Consider the following 14,864-nt stretch of genomic DNA (forward strand, 5'->3'; position numbering starts at 1 on the left):
TATTTTGGGTTTTTTTTTTTTTAAATCAAAGTAAATTAATTTATTTTACTTTATTTATTTGAAAACACTTAGTTTTCTAAATATTTGATACCTCAGGTTTACTTTATTCTTTTATCTTCTTGTCAGGTTTTTTGCCTGCTTCCTGATTTAGTTTGGCAGTGAGTTGTGTTTTGTGTCTTGTATTTAGATTTCCTTTAATTGTATCTTTGATCTTGATTAATTTCAGCTGTTTCTTTTCCTCCAGCTGTTTCCTCTCTCCTTGATTGCCCTCAGTATCCTTTGGTGGAACATCTATTTGCCATCTATTTGTTCTGCTACATTCACTTTTCCAACAGCTTGAGTTTGCTATTTTTCTTCATGGACTTTTGACCTAATTAGAGGCTAGTTTTGATGTGGTTTTTTAAAATAAAATCCCAAACACAGACAGACCGTGGGAACAAATTTATTTCTATTTTGTCTCATGTACAGAAAGTTGAATCAATTTACAGTTTACAAACAACTGACCAGGTGAATGAAGCCGATGATTTACTGCACAGGATGAAGGCCTACAGCTCAGTCCTCTTGATGCTCTTAACTATCAAAAACATCCAGCGCGGTAGGTTGCCAGATTTGAAGTTTCCTCTCAGGGATTCGGTGTCAAATCGTTCACCAAATCTGAGAAAACACTTCATTAGCAAAACATAAACAAGCAAGAAAAGCCACGATTGCACAACTCAATACTTTCCATATCTGGTTCAAAAAAATAAAAGTACACTTACAGCAGTGGGCGCAACATTTTAGCAGGATTCGATTCATGGTTGTGCTATTCTTCAGACTTTGATTTACATCACATTTTCAGCTTGTTCCATAGGCTACTGACACAGGCTTATGAACAGCAAGCGAATGGTACAAAGGACCAACATGTCAGCATGACTTTTATACAGCCGTTTTCCCTTCATAAGCAACCCATTACTCTGCAAAAACCACCAACAAAACAGCCGTCAGCCTCGCTAAGTTCACAGTTGTTGAATAGGCAGTGGTGATGCTAGTAACAGCAGGAGCGTGTTGGTCAGTATGTTATCGTTGTAAACATTTACGACCGGAAGTGAATTTCGTTAGAACTGGATTAAGGGAAAAGTCAGTGTATCTTCATAAAGTTCATTTGGCAACACAGTCCAATGCATCATTTTGTGCCAAACATCCTTGTTATCAATAATAATAGTTAAAAAAAATCATTAAAAACACCCTATTCTACATTTAACATGCACATTGTATACACATAAAATCTCATATAGATCATACCATTTACAGGTTCCGTGAAAAAAGAGGATAGATACAAGAAATTAAGATATCCAAGGACGGAATAGCCGCAAGAAAAGTTGTCTGTTTTGGCAGGCATGCTCCCCAGAGTGACGCGTGTTGCTGTTGTTGTTACCGCAATGCAGTGTGCTTATCAGTGCCTGCCGATCTCGACAGTGAGTTTAGGTGACCGCTGACTGCATTTTAAAAAGGGACCGGCATGCCTATCACTCGATCCTATGTGAAAGAAGGCACTTACAGGAGAGAAGTGGTTCAGGCTCTGTCTACAGGCAACCCCCGCTGATCTCAGTAGGATATTTCAGAAATAGTAAGTCTTCAAGTAAAAGCGGTTTGGAACTACGCTTGTTTCTTGGCGTTTAGGGGTTGTCTAGCAGGAACTTGTAGGGGAGGGCTTTTGGTGCCTTCTGTTTATTTCATACATTCATATGCATGCAACCTTTCTATACCAAATGGTCTTTCAAATATCTGGGCATGTATTTACACAAGATAAATGGGTCATTCCATATAAAATCAGCCCAATCTGAAAAAAAAAAAAAATCCCACCTGACCCCCTCAGAAGCTTCCACGGCTCCCCCCCCCCCCCCCTCAAATTTAATGAGGCCATGCAAATTTTTACCTTCATTCTATAAATACTGTCCAAGTTAAAGGCCCTCAAAGTACACAGGGTTTTACTTGAGTTTTTAACATCATAAATGTTAGAAACTGTGAGCAAATCAATGTTACACCATCTCCAAGTGTCACAGTCTAAAAGCCATAATGTTGCTTTTGATGAACACAGATTTTACATAAACAAATCTAATATTTCACCAGAGAAATGACATTGGTGCTCACATACTGTGTTTAATCATTTTGATAAATCACATTTATCCAAAAATTTTAGGTTCTAAAGAAGGTTTTCAAAATCCTTGAGGGTCTCCAAATTTTCTTTGGCCATTACTTTTGTTCAGCGCAAGTGTTCTCATATGTTGACCTATACTCAGAGCATCCACTCGTCCTGAGACCCTTTGGGTTGTGACAGAGTGGGTGTGAAATTGAAGTTTTTAACAGAGCTTTAATGTGAATTAAAAGGAGCTGAATTTTAAACCACTCTTAGGTATTTTGAGGGCTTATAACTGTAAAAATATCCACAGTATTAAGGTGAAACCTTACATTTCTTTATTACAGATGCTGTTGTATAAAAAATCTGCTGATTCAAACAGGGTCAGGTGGGAGGCACTGACTGATTTTTACTGGAATGACCCAAATGCAACAAAGTCTCTGCTGGCCAAAACTCTCACCAAGAGAAGAAAGGCAGAAATGCGTACTTTTGGCAAAATTGTACAGTAGATCACTGTGATATTACAGAGAAGATGGAGATGATGCTGAACAGTTCAAATCATTACTATTTGAGTAAGTAATTACAACACATGAACACAGTACAGGAGGAAGAGGAAATCAAGAACATCCCTGAAGGAGCAAAATGCAAGTTGCACGTTGGACTTTATAATATTTCTGTAATCTGTTCACAAGAGCTCAATGACAAACTTTCACAACTTCCTCAGACAGGGAAGCTGTTTCGGAGTAGAGAAGAAAAAAGAAACTCACATCTTCTACAGTCATTGTGAGCATCTGGGTAGAATTAGTCCAGGGAAAAAAACCTAATTTGCCAAGAATTCCCATCCGTCCCATAAAAAATGCCATCCACTTCCAAATACTCTGTAAGTATCAATCAATAAGTTATCAAATTATTAGCAAGTGCTCTATTCTTATATTTTGCTCTATAAAATGGCTATTTCCACAGTCAGTATGTGCAATGGCTCAGACCATGGTTCAGTGACAGGTGATAGGAGACGGGGTTCACAATAAACTGGACAGATTTCAATCTACAACTCAGTGGAAACCAGAGGGATTAACTGACAGTGAGGCTACGAGAGTAACTGGCAAACACAAAGGTCAAACAACAACCTGGATATGGATTGGTGAAGCAGTGGCTGTGCTTATTGTGACCTCCCTCTCGGTGATGTGAAAGACTCCTCTTTCACAAGGCTGTTATAGTTCCAGTGTTCATTCAAAAAGCTCACTTCCTGGGGTGGAAGACCATCAGAGGCCTGTCTTCGATCTTCTGCCAGGGGCTCTTCTTGTTCTCATCTTTGTCCTCGGAATCATCCTCTGGACTGGTCATGGAGTCGCGGCGGTTCTCGCTGTTGCTGCTGCGGCTGCTGTTCACGCGGCTGCGTCCTCTTCTAGGGATGGTGGATCCTCGGGAGGACGGGCCTTCGTCCAGAAGAGGGGTTAGGGAGTTCTCCTCGGGAGAGACGGGACGTCCCTCACTGCTGCTGGGCTCGCTGTGGTCAGGGTAGGCCAGCTTGGAGTAACTCTTCCCGCCGCTGCTGCTAACACCGTGGCCCTTCCGTCCTCCCGTCCCCCAGCGCTCATCTTTTCCCTTTCTATTTCCAGCTGATTTTCGCTCTTGGGCCTCCAGAGGCGGTTCCAGGTTGACATCCCGTGGAGTGCTGCTGGAGCCACCTCCGAATCCACCACCGCCACTGAGGTCATTCCCAACATCTATGTAGGAGTGGCGCACGTGAGCATTAGCTCGACCATCAAGAGAGATGAACCACGCCCTCGGGTGTTGTTTAACTCCAAGTTCCAGGAGCTTCTTCTCTGTCAGAGCTTGCAGTTCCCCGTTCATTTGAGCCATGGTGGAATCGTTGAATAGCACTGGGATGGTCACAGGTCCCCCGGATGAGTCAGATGCCCAGCTCGGTTCTTCAGAGTCGTCGCCTTGAGATCCTCCTTGCTGTTGCTGCTGCTGGCCTTGTTTCTGGGAGTGGTGGTGATGGTGCTGCTGGCCCCCTCCCATCTGTGTGCCATCTTTGTCGTGATCCTTCTGGTCCTTGCCATCTTTGCCAGAAAACTCAGATGGCAGGCGCATGTAGTGGGCGGGGATAACCAGGGTTGGCACCATGCTACGGTACATGTTCTCCTTCATCTGGTCAATGGAGCTGCAAAAGATGATCTGACCTGGTTGGGTGTTGAGGGAAGTAGGTCGGGCAAGGCTGTCTGCTGCTGCTGCGGAATAATCCGGAGGCTTGTCGGACTGGCTTGGGACGTAGCCTTGGAAGCGAGGTGGGGATGGGGGATCGGAGGAGTACCCTCGATTGTCGTTGGCGTTGTGGTGTCTGTGATAGTCGGACTCCTTGTTGTCTTTGGGGCTGTAGTTCCGGTTGTAGTCGTCATGCAGCAAAGGGCTGTCCAAGTTGTTGGTCTCTGTGGCACGTGTAACCTTCATGGGGAAGCTTTCACCCCGTTGGGAACCTGACGCATTTTTACCCTTTGCGTGTCGTAGCATGTGGGCTGGAACATGCTTAGTTAAATCCTCCCTTGAACTCTGGTAGTCTCGCGATGGCGACAAGTCAGATTTGTCATTGGAGGGGCCTGATTCGACATGGCCTCCACAGATCAGATTTAGCCGTGACGTGGATGTGCCCTGGTCTCTCTTAGCACCGTTTAGATTGGACGTGTGAGGTTTGCCTTGCTGTCGACGTGGTTTCAGACACTTCCGTCTGAAAGATAAACAAAAACTGAAAGTCAGAAGGAAGCAAAACAGCTGCAAAAAAGGGGAGGGATTTCAAAAACTGTCTAATGAAGCAGGAACCCCATAAAGCCAGTTTTTAAGACCTTTATCATAGGCAAGATCAGTACATCGCTGGAAAAAACAGGTACACTATCTGACGCATGCTTCTTGCCCTCTGGTGGATTATTTGTGTACTGCAGTACTCAATAGCTCCCTTAATTTGTCAAAGTTCCATTTCAAATAAAGTATGAATGCTTATTGTACACAGTAAACTTTTAATTAGTTTTTCATATGTTATTTTATAGTAAAAAAAAAAGGAAACATGTCTACTGGAGTATCTTTGCTCAAAATAAGCTTTCTTCGGACCTTAATTAAGCCCACATTTAAAATAAGCTGTTTTGGATGTGTAGAACAAGCCCGTCCTCTGGTAAGCTATTTTCCTTATAATTGGTCACCCCTCATAAACAGCAGGTGGGTGTGGTCCTAATTTATTGATAGTAGAAAAAAATAGGCTTTGCAGGACTAAAATAAACCCACGTTTTGCTACAAATAGAAACCTAAAAGTGAGACCTGGACCTATGCTCCCCACACCTGCAGTAGTAGAGCAGCACACAGAGCAAGATGAGCACCAACAGGGCCAGCGATCCCAGGATGGAGAGCAGGAACAGAGTGTGGTAGGTGGTGATATCCCTCAAGCCTGGATGAGACAAACCTAAACCTGCAAGACATCATTGCAAAAGTTAACTCAGATTCATTCATAGCATGTCAGCTCCCTATTATGCTGTCCAAACAACTGCTAGTTTGTCTGTAAAGTGAGTGAGGAGGAAAGAATTTGATTTACATTGATCATGAAATAATCAGGAACTTGGTTCAGCTGATAATAGCTACATGACGCCACCCATTGGTTTTGCTGTCACCATCTTGGTGTCTGTTTCAGCCGGAGGAGTCACCCCCTGGTGGCCATTAAAAACGGATGCAAGTTTAAGGAAGCTATCATTTTTCATACGATCAATGCTTCAAACTCAAGGCTATTTAACCTTGTCCTACAAAATCACCTTGTTTATTGATTTATTATTGAGTTCCTCAGGGACGATAAAGTGAATCTTATAGTAAAGGCTTCTCCAGCTTCTTGTTATCTGTGTTTCCACAGCAGTAAAAAGGCACATGAAGAGTCACCAGTTAACATTTTACCAATAACAGCCATTTCATTTTCAATACCTGAAGACGTCGGAAAGGCAGCCAACCAGTATCCCATCTGAGGAACCACGACGTTCCAGACAAACTGCGTCCCGTCCTTTTTGATGTAGCCCGTCCCGTTCCGAACCCACAGCCCTGGAGGAAAGAAAATGATCAGCAGCCTCTAAGTACAGTCATACATACATAGTTTACATTAATAAAAGACTATTTGTAAGTTTTAGCACACAGCTTACCCGTCTTTGGCTGATACAGCCAAGCGGGCACACTCGTGGCCATCCTGTTTCGGGTGTCTGATGGCAGCGGCACAGAGATGTGGATCGGATCTGAAACGCGGATCACGCTGCCATCTTTATCAAAAAGCTGAATGCTGACCACTGCCAGCGCCGTCAAGTCCATCCACCCAGTTTCTGCACCTGTATTGGTGGTGAGGCACAAATACAAACAGCTAAAAATGAACAGAATAATAACTCTGATCTTCATTTTGCTACCAGAGGGTGGTATACGAGTGACTATAAATGACAATAAATTAGCAAAGTAGCAGCAATTTATTTACAGCAAGCTTATAGTCAGATCTGGGACAACTATTTCTAAAACACACTAAAATATCCATGCAAACTGCGGTGCAAAATTTTATTGGAAAGACCTAGAAATGAAACCTCCTCAGATGATCCAGAAAGGCACAGAAACTTGGACCACACTGTAACATCAGTTTGACAGACTGACACTGACCTGAGCTGTTGGTCTCTTGGCCCAGCAGGAAGGGGAATCCCCCGATTTCATACTGGCTCCTGGCTGTGGTCAGCACAGCAGTGAGTGCTGTGTAGTTGGAGCTGGACGGCAGCTGAATGGACTTCCTCTGGAGCTGCACCAGCGGCTGGTTACGAGCCCCTGAAAAAGAAACAATCCCCCTCCTCACAGTCTATCACGCCTACAACCACCGTGTTTGTTTCTAAAGCTCAAAAAGGTGTAACGATATATGTGTGAGTGCATCACAGCTGTACGGAGGCGGCTGCGACTGAGCTATATTTGTAATAATAACGCACAGCTCTTCTAGGCTTAAGGTTGTGGAGAGGGGTGTGAATCCTTAATTATGGCTTATCTGTTTGTTTGTTTATCTCATTATTAGCAGGATTGTGGAGGATTTGCCACAAAATTTCTTGAAAGATGGAGACTGCTACAACTCAGAAGTGGTTAATTTTTGGAGTGGATCCAACCCTGGATCCAGTAACTGTTTAACCATAGACAAGAAAAACTGGTTACACGTTCACAAATATGCATTACTTCGCACTGAAGTAAGTAAAATTAGGAAAAAGAAAACAAACCTGATCAAAATACCTGCTGGGATCCAGGAATTTCATTTATACAGGGTGTGGAGGGAATACAGTACAGTCTCAGAGCTCTGCTGTTGTGTAACGGCTCAGTCACAGGAGGGTAAAAACAGGAACCACTGAACTGTTTCATGCTCAGTAATTGATCACAATAGTTGTGGTGACCAAATGTTCACCCAGAAGTTTAATGTGCAACGCCCTCAACCTGTCCACTCTCAATACAAAGTTGTATCGAATTTGTATTCTATTTTTATCTTATTGTATATTTTATTCTATTCTGTACAGTTGTGTACATTACAGTATATTATTCATATTGTATTCTAATTTTTGCTATATAACTTTTGCACTGTCCACTTCCTGCTGTGACAAAACAAATTTCCCACATGTGGGACTAATAAAGGTTATCTTATCTTTATCTTATCTCATCTGGTTGCCAGTTGGTTGTATTCTGGTTATATTCCTACACAGGTGAGGTGTCAGAGGTGTCGTGTGTGGATGCGAGGAAGAGATGACCCAAACGCAGGACATTAATTTATGAAGGATTACCACGGTGTTTATTATGGGCTGGATGAACAAATATTGACTGACTGACTGATTGAACTGAAAACACACACAGAAACAGCAGTGACAACATCAATGACAAGACAATGAACTGATGAAACTGAGGGACTTAAATACACAGGCTAAATGATGAGTGATTAGATAACTAGAACATAATGCACACAGACTAGGGCTAACACAATAAAACAGGAAGTGGAACATACGGAAGATAAACAGTGAATATGAACTGAAAATACCGGGTCAACGACCCAGGAAACCTGACATGAGGCTGTCGAGCACCATTGTAATTGTGCAGTTAAAGTGCCCCTGAAGCAACGGCATCGCTGTCTGTGGATTCATTTCTACATTTCTGTTTCAGATCTTTGAGTTTCAGGCTGAACTCTGAACATAAGCCAGTTAGTGTGAACTTCTGTGCAACAGATTTGCTATTTTCCGCATTTTGTTGCAGTTAATCACCAAAATGTCACAAACAGATTGCATGTAATTAGCAACTTGCCTCCTTTCAAATGCAAATTTATATCCGTCTGTCTCTTCTTACTGAATTTTATTGCTAATTTGACACACCAAGATTGCTTTCAAGACCAAGACAGCAACTGATTGGGAGTGGGTGCAGAACCAATTCAAAACAACCATTTAAAAGGCAACGAGATTGCGAGATTGTGATGATTTGCAATAATTCTGGTATTGAAAAATAAAAAATAAAAACTCAAATGGCCAAACTGAACAATCCAAATCACCACAACAGGACTATCGTTTTCTAATGAGTCTATATTATATTAAATATGTTCTGCATGAGGCTTTTTTTAGAGGCTGTTTTTACCTGGAGACCCAGAGAGCACCTGCAGGACGTCATCGTACAGAATAAGAGTTCCCGGCCTCTGAACGAGCAGGTACAGGCTGACTGCTGCATACACTACAAGAAGAAGAAAATGAAATCAGCAGATTTCACAGGTGCAGGAACACTGCTGAGACAGAGTTTGTTTTACGACTCAAAATAATAAAAATAACCATCATCTAGGCAAAAGCAGCTCCATAACCTCAAGGCTAAAGGAAAAAAACTGGATTCTGTGGGTGAATTACACATGACGCAGTTTTTAAATCCAGTCTCCTCGTCCTCATTGACAGGCCCGACTGAGATTTGAAAACTCCAGCGACAAAACAAAAAAGACATCTTTTTATTCCCACAATTAGAAACAAGAGATCCTGTGATCCTGTTCTAAAAAAAACCTGAGCTGTGGCACTACCAGGCTTTATGCAACAGAAATGCTGCTTCCATTTTAATCACAGCAGTATTGAAGCCCAGCGCACCCTTTGGAGTAACCTTAAAATGGATGAGGTAGGTCAACAGGTAAAAAATACTTTTTATACTTTTTAGGTTTTATTATCTACTGGATGTATATAAAAGATGGACATAGCATCTAATGTTTCTATATCCGACATTTTAAAGGCTCAACGTTACCGTTACGGTACTTGCCAAGTAGAGAAAAAAGCAAACAAGTCGTAAAATGCGCTGGACTTACGCGGGATGCGGCTGGAGTGCCAGGGCACAGAGTTGGTGACGTAGTCTTGTTTGGAGGCTGTAATAATGACCCATGTTCCCGCACGGTACAGGAAGTTGACTCTCACCACGCCATCCTTGCCAGCACGGCTGGACGCCAACAGGGTCTGGTTGCCGTGTACTTCCACCTGAGCGTCTGCCAACTGGGACAGGTCGCTGTTGTCGAACACCTGGACTCTTATTTGCACCTCTGCAAGGAGAAAAATAGGGAGAGTAATTAGCCAGTAGCTAACTGATGAGTGTTTTGAACAAACAAGGCTAATATTTTGTCAATTATTGAACAAAATAAAAGATATTTCTTCTATAACATTTCTGTCATATTAAAAACGAAGCTTTCCGATTCACCAGTCTTGTGTCTTGTGTCGTCTCATTAAACTGCAGTTTTAAAGATCTAATTACACTTGAGTATGGCTCAATTTATCAAGTCACCCTCAGCTGTCCTACAAGGACGGCATACTTATGCAGCAGCGTTACAATGTCATTCAAAATGACCTACACGGAGCGAAGGCCGCATAATTACCATGAAACACAGCATGTGCCCCAACAGGTGAAATAAAAACATTAAATACACTTTGTATTTTATTTACTATAATAATTAGAATTGCCTGAGGAGATAATCAGGCTTTAGGTTTAATCACATTAACAGAGATGGTTTTTGTATTAAAAGTTTTCTGAAAAGTTATGTTTAAAAATGGTAATGTTAAATTTCCTCAGTTAATTACTTACATTAAATAAGTTCAAATTAAAGTAATTAATGATTTTTGCTATAAGTGTTCAGAAAGTTTATGTTTAAATATGCAAATATATTCCTATTAAGTAAGTATTAAATTACATACGTACAAGTGACAAAATTGGGTTAAATAAACATTTTAACTTCATTTTTCCATAAAAGAAAGATAATAGAAGCAAAATGGCCCAATATTTAAAAACATATGTTTTTGTCTATAGTTAGCAAACAGCACTGTTAAATCATCTAACAGTTCATATCGACTCATAGATATTCAGGATGTTTAGCTGGCAATAATATTTTTTGTGCTGATGAAAATAAGTCATGGTGATTCTCAGTATTAACTTACTTTCATGTATATAAAAGGTAGTTTCGTTTTTTTAAAACAATGAAATCTCTTTTGCCTGACTCTATTAGACTAAATTCAGGGTGCTTTATGTTCTGAAGTATGTTATAAAATAACACAGCAAAAACCGCAATGATGAGCAAGTGCTTTGGCGACAGCAGGAAGGAAAAACTCCCCTCTAACAGGTAGAAAACTCTGGCATAGCCATTAAGGGAAGGGAAGTTATCTGCCACGACTGGCACGAGGGTGAGTGGAGGAGGACAGGACAAAGAACCGCTGTGGAAGTAAGCCAGAGATAAATAATAAGTAATAATTAAAGCAGAGTGGTGTATAAACACACAGCGAGTGGAACAAAAATCTAAATAATCTTATTTATCCTTTACTAAGCCTTGTAGCTCCTCCCACTTTAAGCCGGCTTTCTTCTGATTGGCTGACCCTTGTAAACTGAAGGTTTGAACATCAGGTGGGTGGGGCTTCTGTGCCTGAGATGAGAGCTTAAAGGTATCTCCTCTTACTGACATCACACAGATCCAAGACCAGAAAAAAGTTGCTTAAAGCTGAATGTGTAGGTCAGTCTGCAGCATGATCTATTGTGCATCCACCATAGTAACAATATATCTACGTGACAGAAAATTAGGAAAAGCATAATAGGTCTCCTTTAAGGGCATCGGCGACTATAACATCACCAGGAGGTGTAACTTATGTTGACCCCACAGCATGTATATTATGAGTCAACAGATGTGACTGATGAAGAATGCATTCAGAGTTTTAAATGTATTGACCGGTGAGCTGTGTGCGCTGCTGCTGCAGACTAATCACTTCCAGCGGGGGATGATTGTTGTTGTTAGTTTGATGATGATGTTTGTAGTCATCACAGCCACACCCGCCATAAATCCGTTGCGTGGCTATTTCCGCCCCTCATCCCCTCATCATTCTTGTCAGCTCGGGAACATTTTCTCATCTCGTCTCTTGGACGACGTAGATGTGGGTCATGCTGGGGATGTTCCCATGGATACAAGCTGACACTCCAAAAAGCTGGCTTGTTGTGTTTCAGTCCCTGAAGGACTGTGAGCTAAAACCGCGCAGGCCTCCAGTGACAAACCCCTCGATGCACAACTCTTCCAGAGACAGCAGCTAATGGCTGCATTCAGATAATAAGCAGTATGTTTGTGTGTGGGTGTTTGTGTGTCCATATCCACGGTGCATGCATAAATGCTGCCATCCATTAACATAAATTGTCCAATAAAGGCTCCTTTGTGTGTGTGTGTGTGTGTGTGTGTGTGTGTGTGTGTGTGTGTGTGTGTGTGTGTGTGTGTGTGTGTGTGTGTGTGTGTAGAGAGAGGATTTCCTCAATCTGGGCTCCTCACTTGAAGGCTTGAAGCAGCTCCATTGACACAAACACAGAGAGTCACAGTGAGACGCAGTGGGAATTTTTCACTCCCTCAGTGTCCTTCAGAAGTGATTCAGTAGACGCATCTCAAAACACAACTTAAATTCACCGAATGGTTGTCAAAATCGAAGGCAGGAAGCCTCTTATTTCTTGTACAGTTTGTGCTTTTCTTTTAATATAATCGCCATAAACTCTTCTTTAGGGACTGAAATGTCAAAGTGCCATTGTTTTTGAACCCATTATATGTTTTACAGGAAGATTATTTAAAGGCTCTGATTGTGTTTATCATACCTGCGCTGTTTCTGTTATCTCTGACGTTATGTTTTAAAGTCATATGCAAAAAGGAGTAAACCTGACTCAATACGGATGCAAAGAAAAATCTGCAGATGGATTACGCTTTGGTGTAAGCTTGTTTTGATTTAATCTATTTCCTTCCAAAACAAGCAACATCTCCACCAACCCAGATAGCAAACAATGTATGGTCTGTGTTTCACATCTGGAGTTTACTTATTAGTAATGTTTGGCCTCGACTAACTCAGGCTTTGTCAATTAAATGACCAACTGTTAGAAAAGAGTGAAATGTTCACAGAAATTCAGTGTAACATCATAAAAAGGAACGAGTGAGCCAATATTTGGTCTTACAGGGTAAGAAAATGATTTTAAAAAAATGTGTTGTTTTTTTTAACTAACACATGTTTGGACTTGCTTTCAGCCACATGTGCAGTTTTCTCATGGGCCACATTTGTCTTCGACCAACAATGTTGGCTGAGGGTGAATCTGGCTGCTCTGACTCAGTCACAGGACCACAGTGCAAGGGCCTGATCTCAGATGTGTCGTGACAGTAGCTGACCCAAAGAACACCTGCCAGGGCTGTAACCGAGCAGTAAGTACATAAAGCGGCACAACTTAGACCCGAATGTGTCAGCAATCTGACATTTCTAAATACAGGAATAGATTTGTAGCATTGTGCAAATGCTTGCAGGTCAGGAGAACTGCTGAGCTGTTCCCGAAACAAGCCTGACGCATCAATTAAATGACAATTTCCTCCCTCGAGGCAAAGGTGCAAAATCTATGTTAAAAAGTTAGTTTAACAGACAAAACATTTCTTAAAGGAGAGGTGGAAGCAGCATTCAGAACCTTTTTCTAAAAGTAAAAGTGACAATATGAAAACTAAAGTGAAGAATTATCAGTAGAAATCCACTTTTCACTGCACAGAATAAAAGATACAGGACCACTAAAGAACATTTTAGGAACGGTTTCGCAATCTTCTGTAGTTCCAGGTTATTATTAGCTTGCTTTTGAGACTCTACAAATAAGGACGATGATTAAAAAGAAGAACATTTCCTTCTACGGTGTGGAGCTGTAAACGGAGAAGGTCACAACAGGAAAGCACTGCAAGTGCAAGTAACTCAAATACTGTATACTCAGTTACATTCCTGCACTCTCTGTGCCTGTGACCATTCATGCATGTCAAAAATAGCTTCAGGCATGCATAATGCAATGTAATTACATAATGTCCTTAAACATGCACCACAATAATATAAACACGGAGTATGTTAAGGCCTCTGCTGAAGCATTATTTAACGGAACAATAGGGGGGGGGGGGGGGTTCTCATGCAGGGGAATTGATTTTGGAGTGAAGAAATCTAAAATGTTGGCTCAGGGACTGACACATTTCCAAGACCGCAGGCCCTCCTGCTCTCACCGTTACTCACTGTGCAAAGCAACAATGACACACATGAAGGCCCGGCTTAGTTGGGCCTGACACTGCACAGGAACAACAGACTCGGGCCTGCGCTCACATCTGAATCTCTCACATCTGCACAGCACGGGGACATAACCAGCTCACGGCCACCAGCGTGGCCTCTCTGTCAAAGCAACTCGCAGATATTAATTAAAGAATCTATACCGCCAAAAGACGACGCTATCCCGGGGCAAGCACGGCAAAAAGCCTCGCCTGTAATTAACCGTAAATATCTTTCAGGTTGCCATAAAATCAGGGCGCATCGCTGCACAGATCGACTGATTGTCGACAAAAGCCGTAAAAATGCAACCACTCCCATCTCCTCATTGTGCCGCATCCCCCGTATGGCGAGCTTACCCAGTGCTCCCTGATCTGGAAGAGATTTGGCCAGCGCCTCCCAGACCGCGCACACCGACACGAAGAGGAGCAAACGGGAGATGCAGTTGGCTGGCATCCTTGCAGCTACATCTCTAGTCCCAGACCGGCGGCCGTGTGTCCATATTTCTGATTTTTTTCCCCCCTTCAGACGTCTTTGAATGGAGCCGAGATGCTGCCGACTGTGTGGGCTTCGCCTTGTTTTTATTGTCTGAGGAGGAGCGCAGGAAAGAGAGCTACGTTTCCCTCTGCTGATCTCCAGTGGAACAGCGACCCATCTGCACTACTCTGATACCAATCTGGACCCTTCGTGGACCTTGAATCGGGAGGTCAAAGTCCCTGCTCAAATAGTGATTATTAATTATTAGATTATTAATCTCAGTTTTTCATCTTTTTTTTAATCAATCAATGCGTGAAACAGAGGGCATCTTTAAAAGCCTGTATTAGGATAAACCTCAATAACAGACCGGTAATTACTTCAACCAAAATAATAATCTAGTTCATCAGCATTAAACAAGGACAGATATAACAGCAGGATAATGCAGTGTTGTTTCTGATGGCATCCGTCATAATAGGTGCTGACCTTTTGCTAACCATGTATTTTAGAGGCCAAAACTATGGAAGCCTGTTTCCGCCACAAAAAAAAATATCCATAACTCGAAATTTCGACTTATTTTTTCAAAATTTTGACTTATTTTCTCAAAATTTCGACTTATTAACTCAAAATTTTGAGAAAAGTAACTCGAAATTTCGAGTTAGGGCAGCCAATCAGTAATCTATGTG

General features: G+C 41.9%; 1 protein-coding gene across 1 annotated transcript; it reads right to left on the reverse strand.

Annotated features, from left to right (window-relative positions):
• Nucleotides 1-1,882: 1,882 nt before the first annotated feature.
• Nucleotides 1,883-14,577, reverse strand: fam171a2b (family with sequence similarity 171 member A2b). The gene is made up of 8 exons (XM_026177957.1): nucleotides 14,064-14,577; nucleotides 9,462-9,689; nucleotides 8,762-8,854; nucleotides 6,782-6,940; nucleotides 6,286-6,465; nucleotides 6,074-6,187; nucleotides 5,447-5,573; nucleotides 1,883-4,844 (listed from the first exon to the last, which is right to left on the reverse strand). The coding sequence occupies exons 1-8, from the start codon at nucleotides 14,158-14,160 to the stop codon at nucleotides 3,356-3,358; spliced, it is 2,487 nt and encodes an 828-aa protein (XP_026033742.1). The 5' UTR covers nucleotides 14,161-14,577; the 3' UTR covers nucleotides 1,883-3,355.
• Between the last annotated feature and the right edge of the window lie 287 nt (nucleotides 14,578-14,864).

This window comes from Astatotilapia calliptera, chromosome 8, assembly GCF_900246225.1.
Source record: "Astatotilapia calliptera chromosome 8, fAstCal1.2, whole genome shotgun sequence".
Lineage (NCBI taxonomy): Eukaryota > Metazoa > Chordata > Actinopteri > Cichliformes > Cichlidae > Astatotilapia > Astatotilapia calliptera.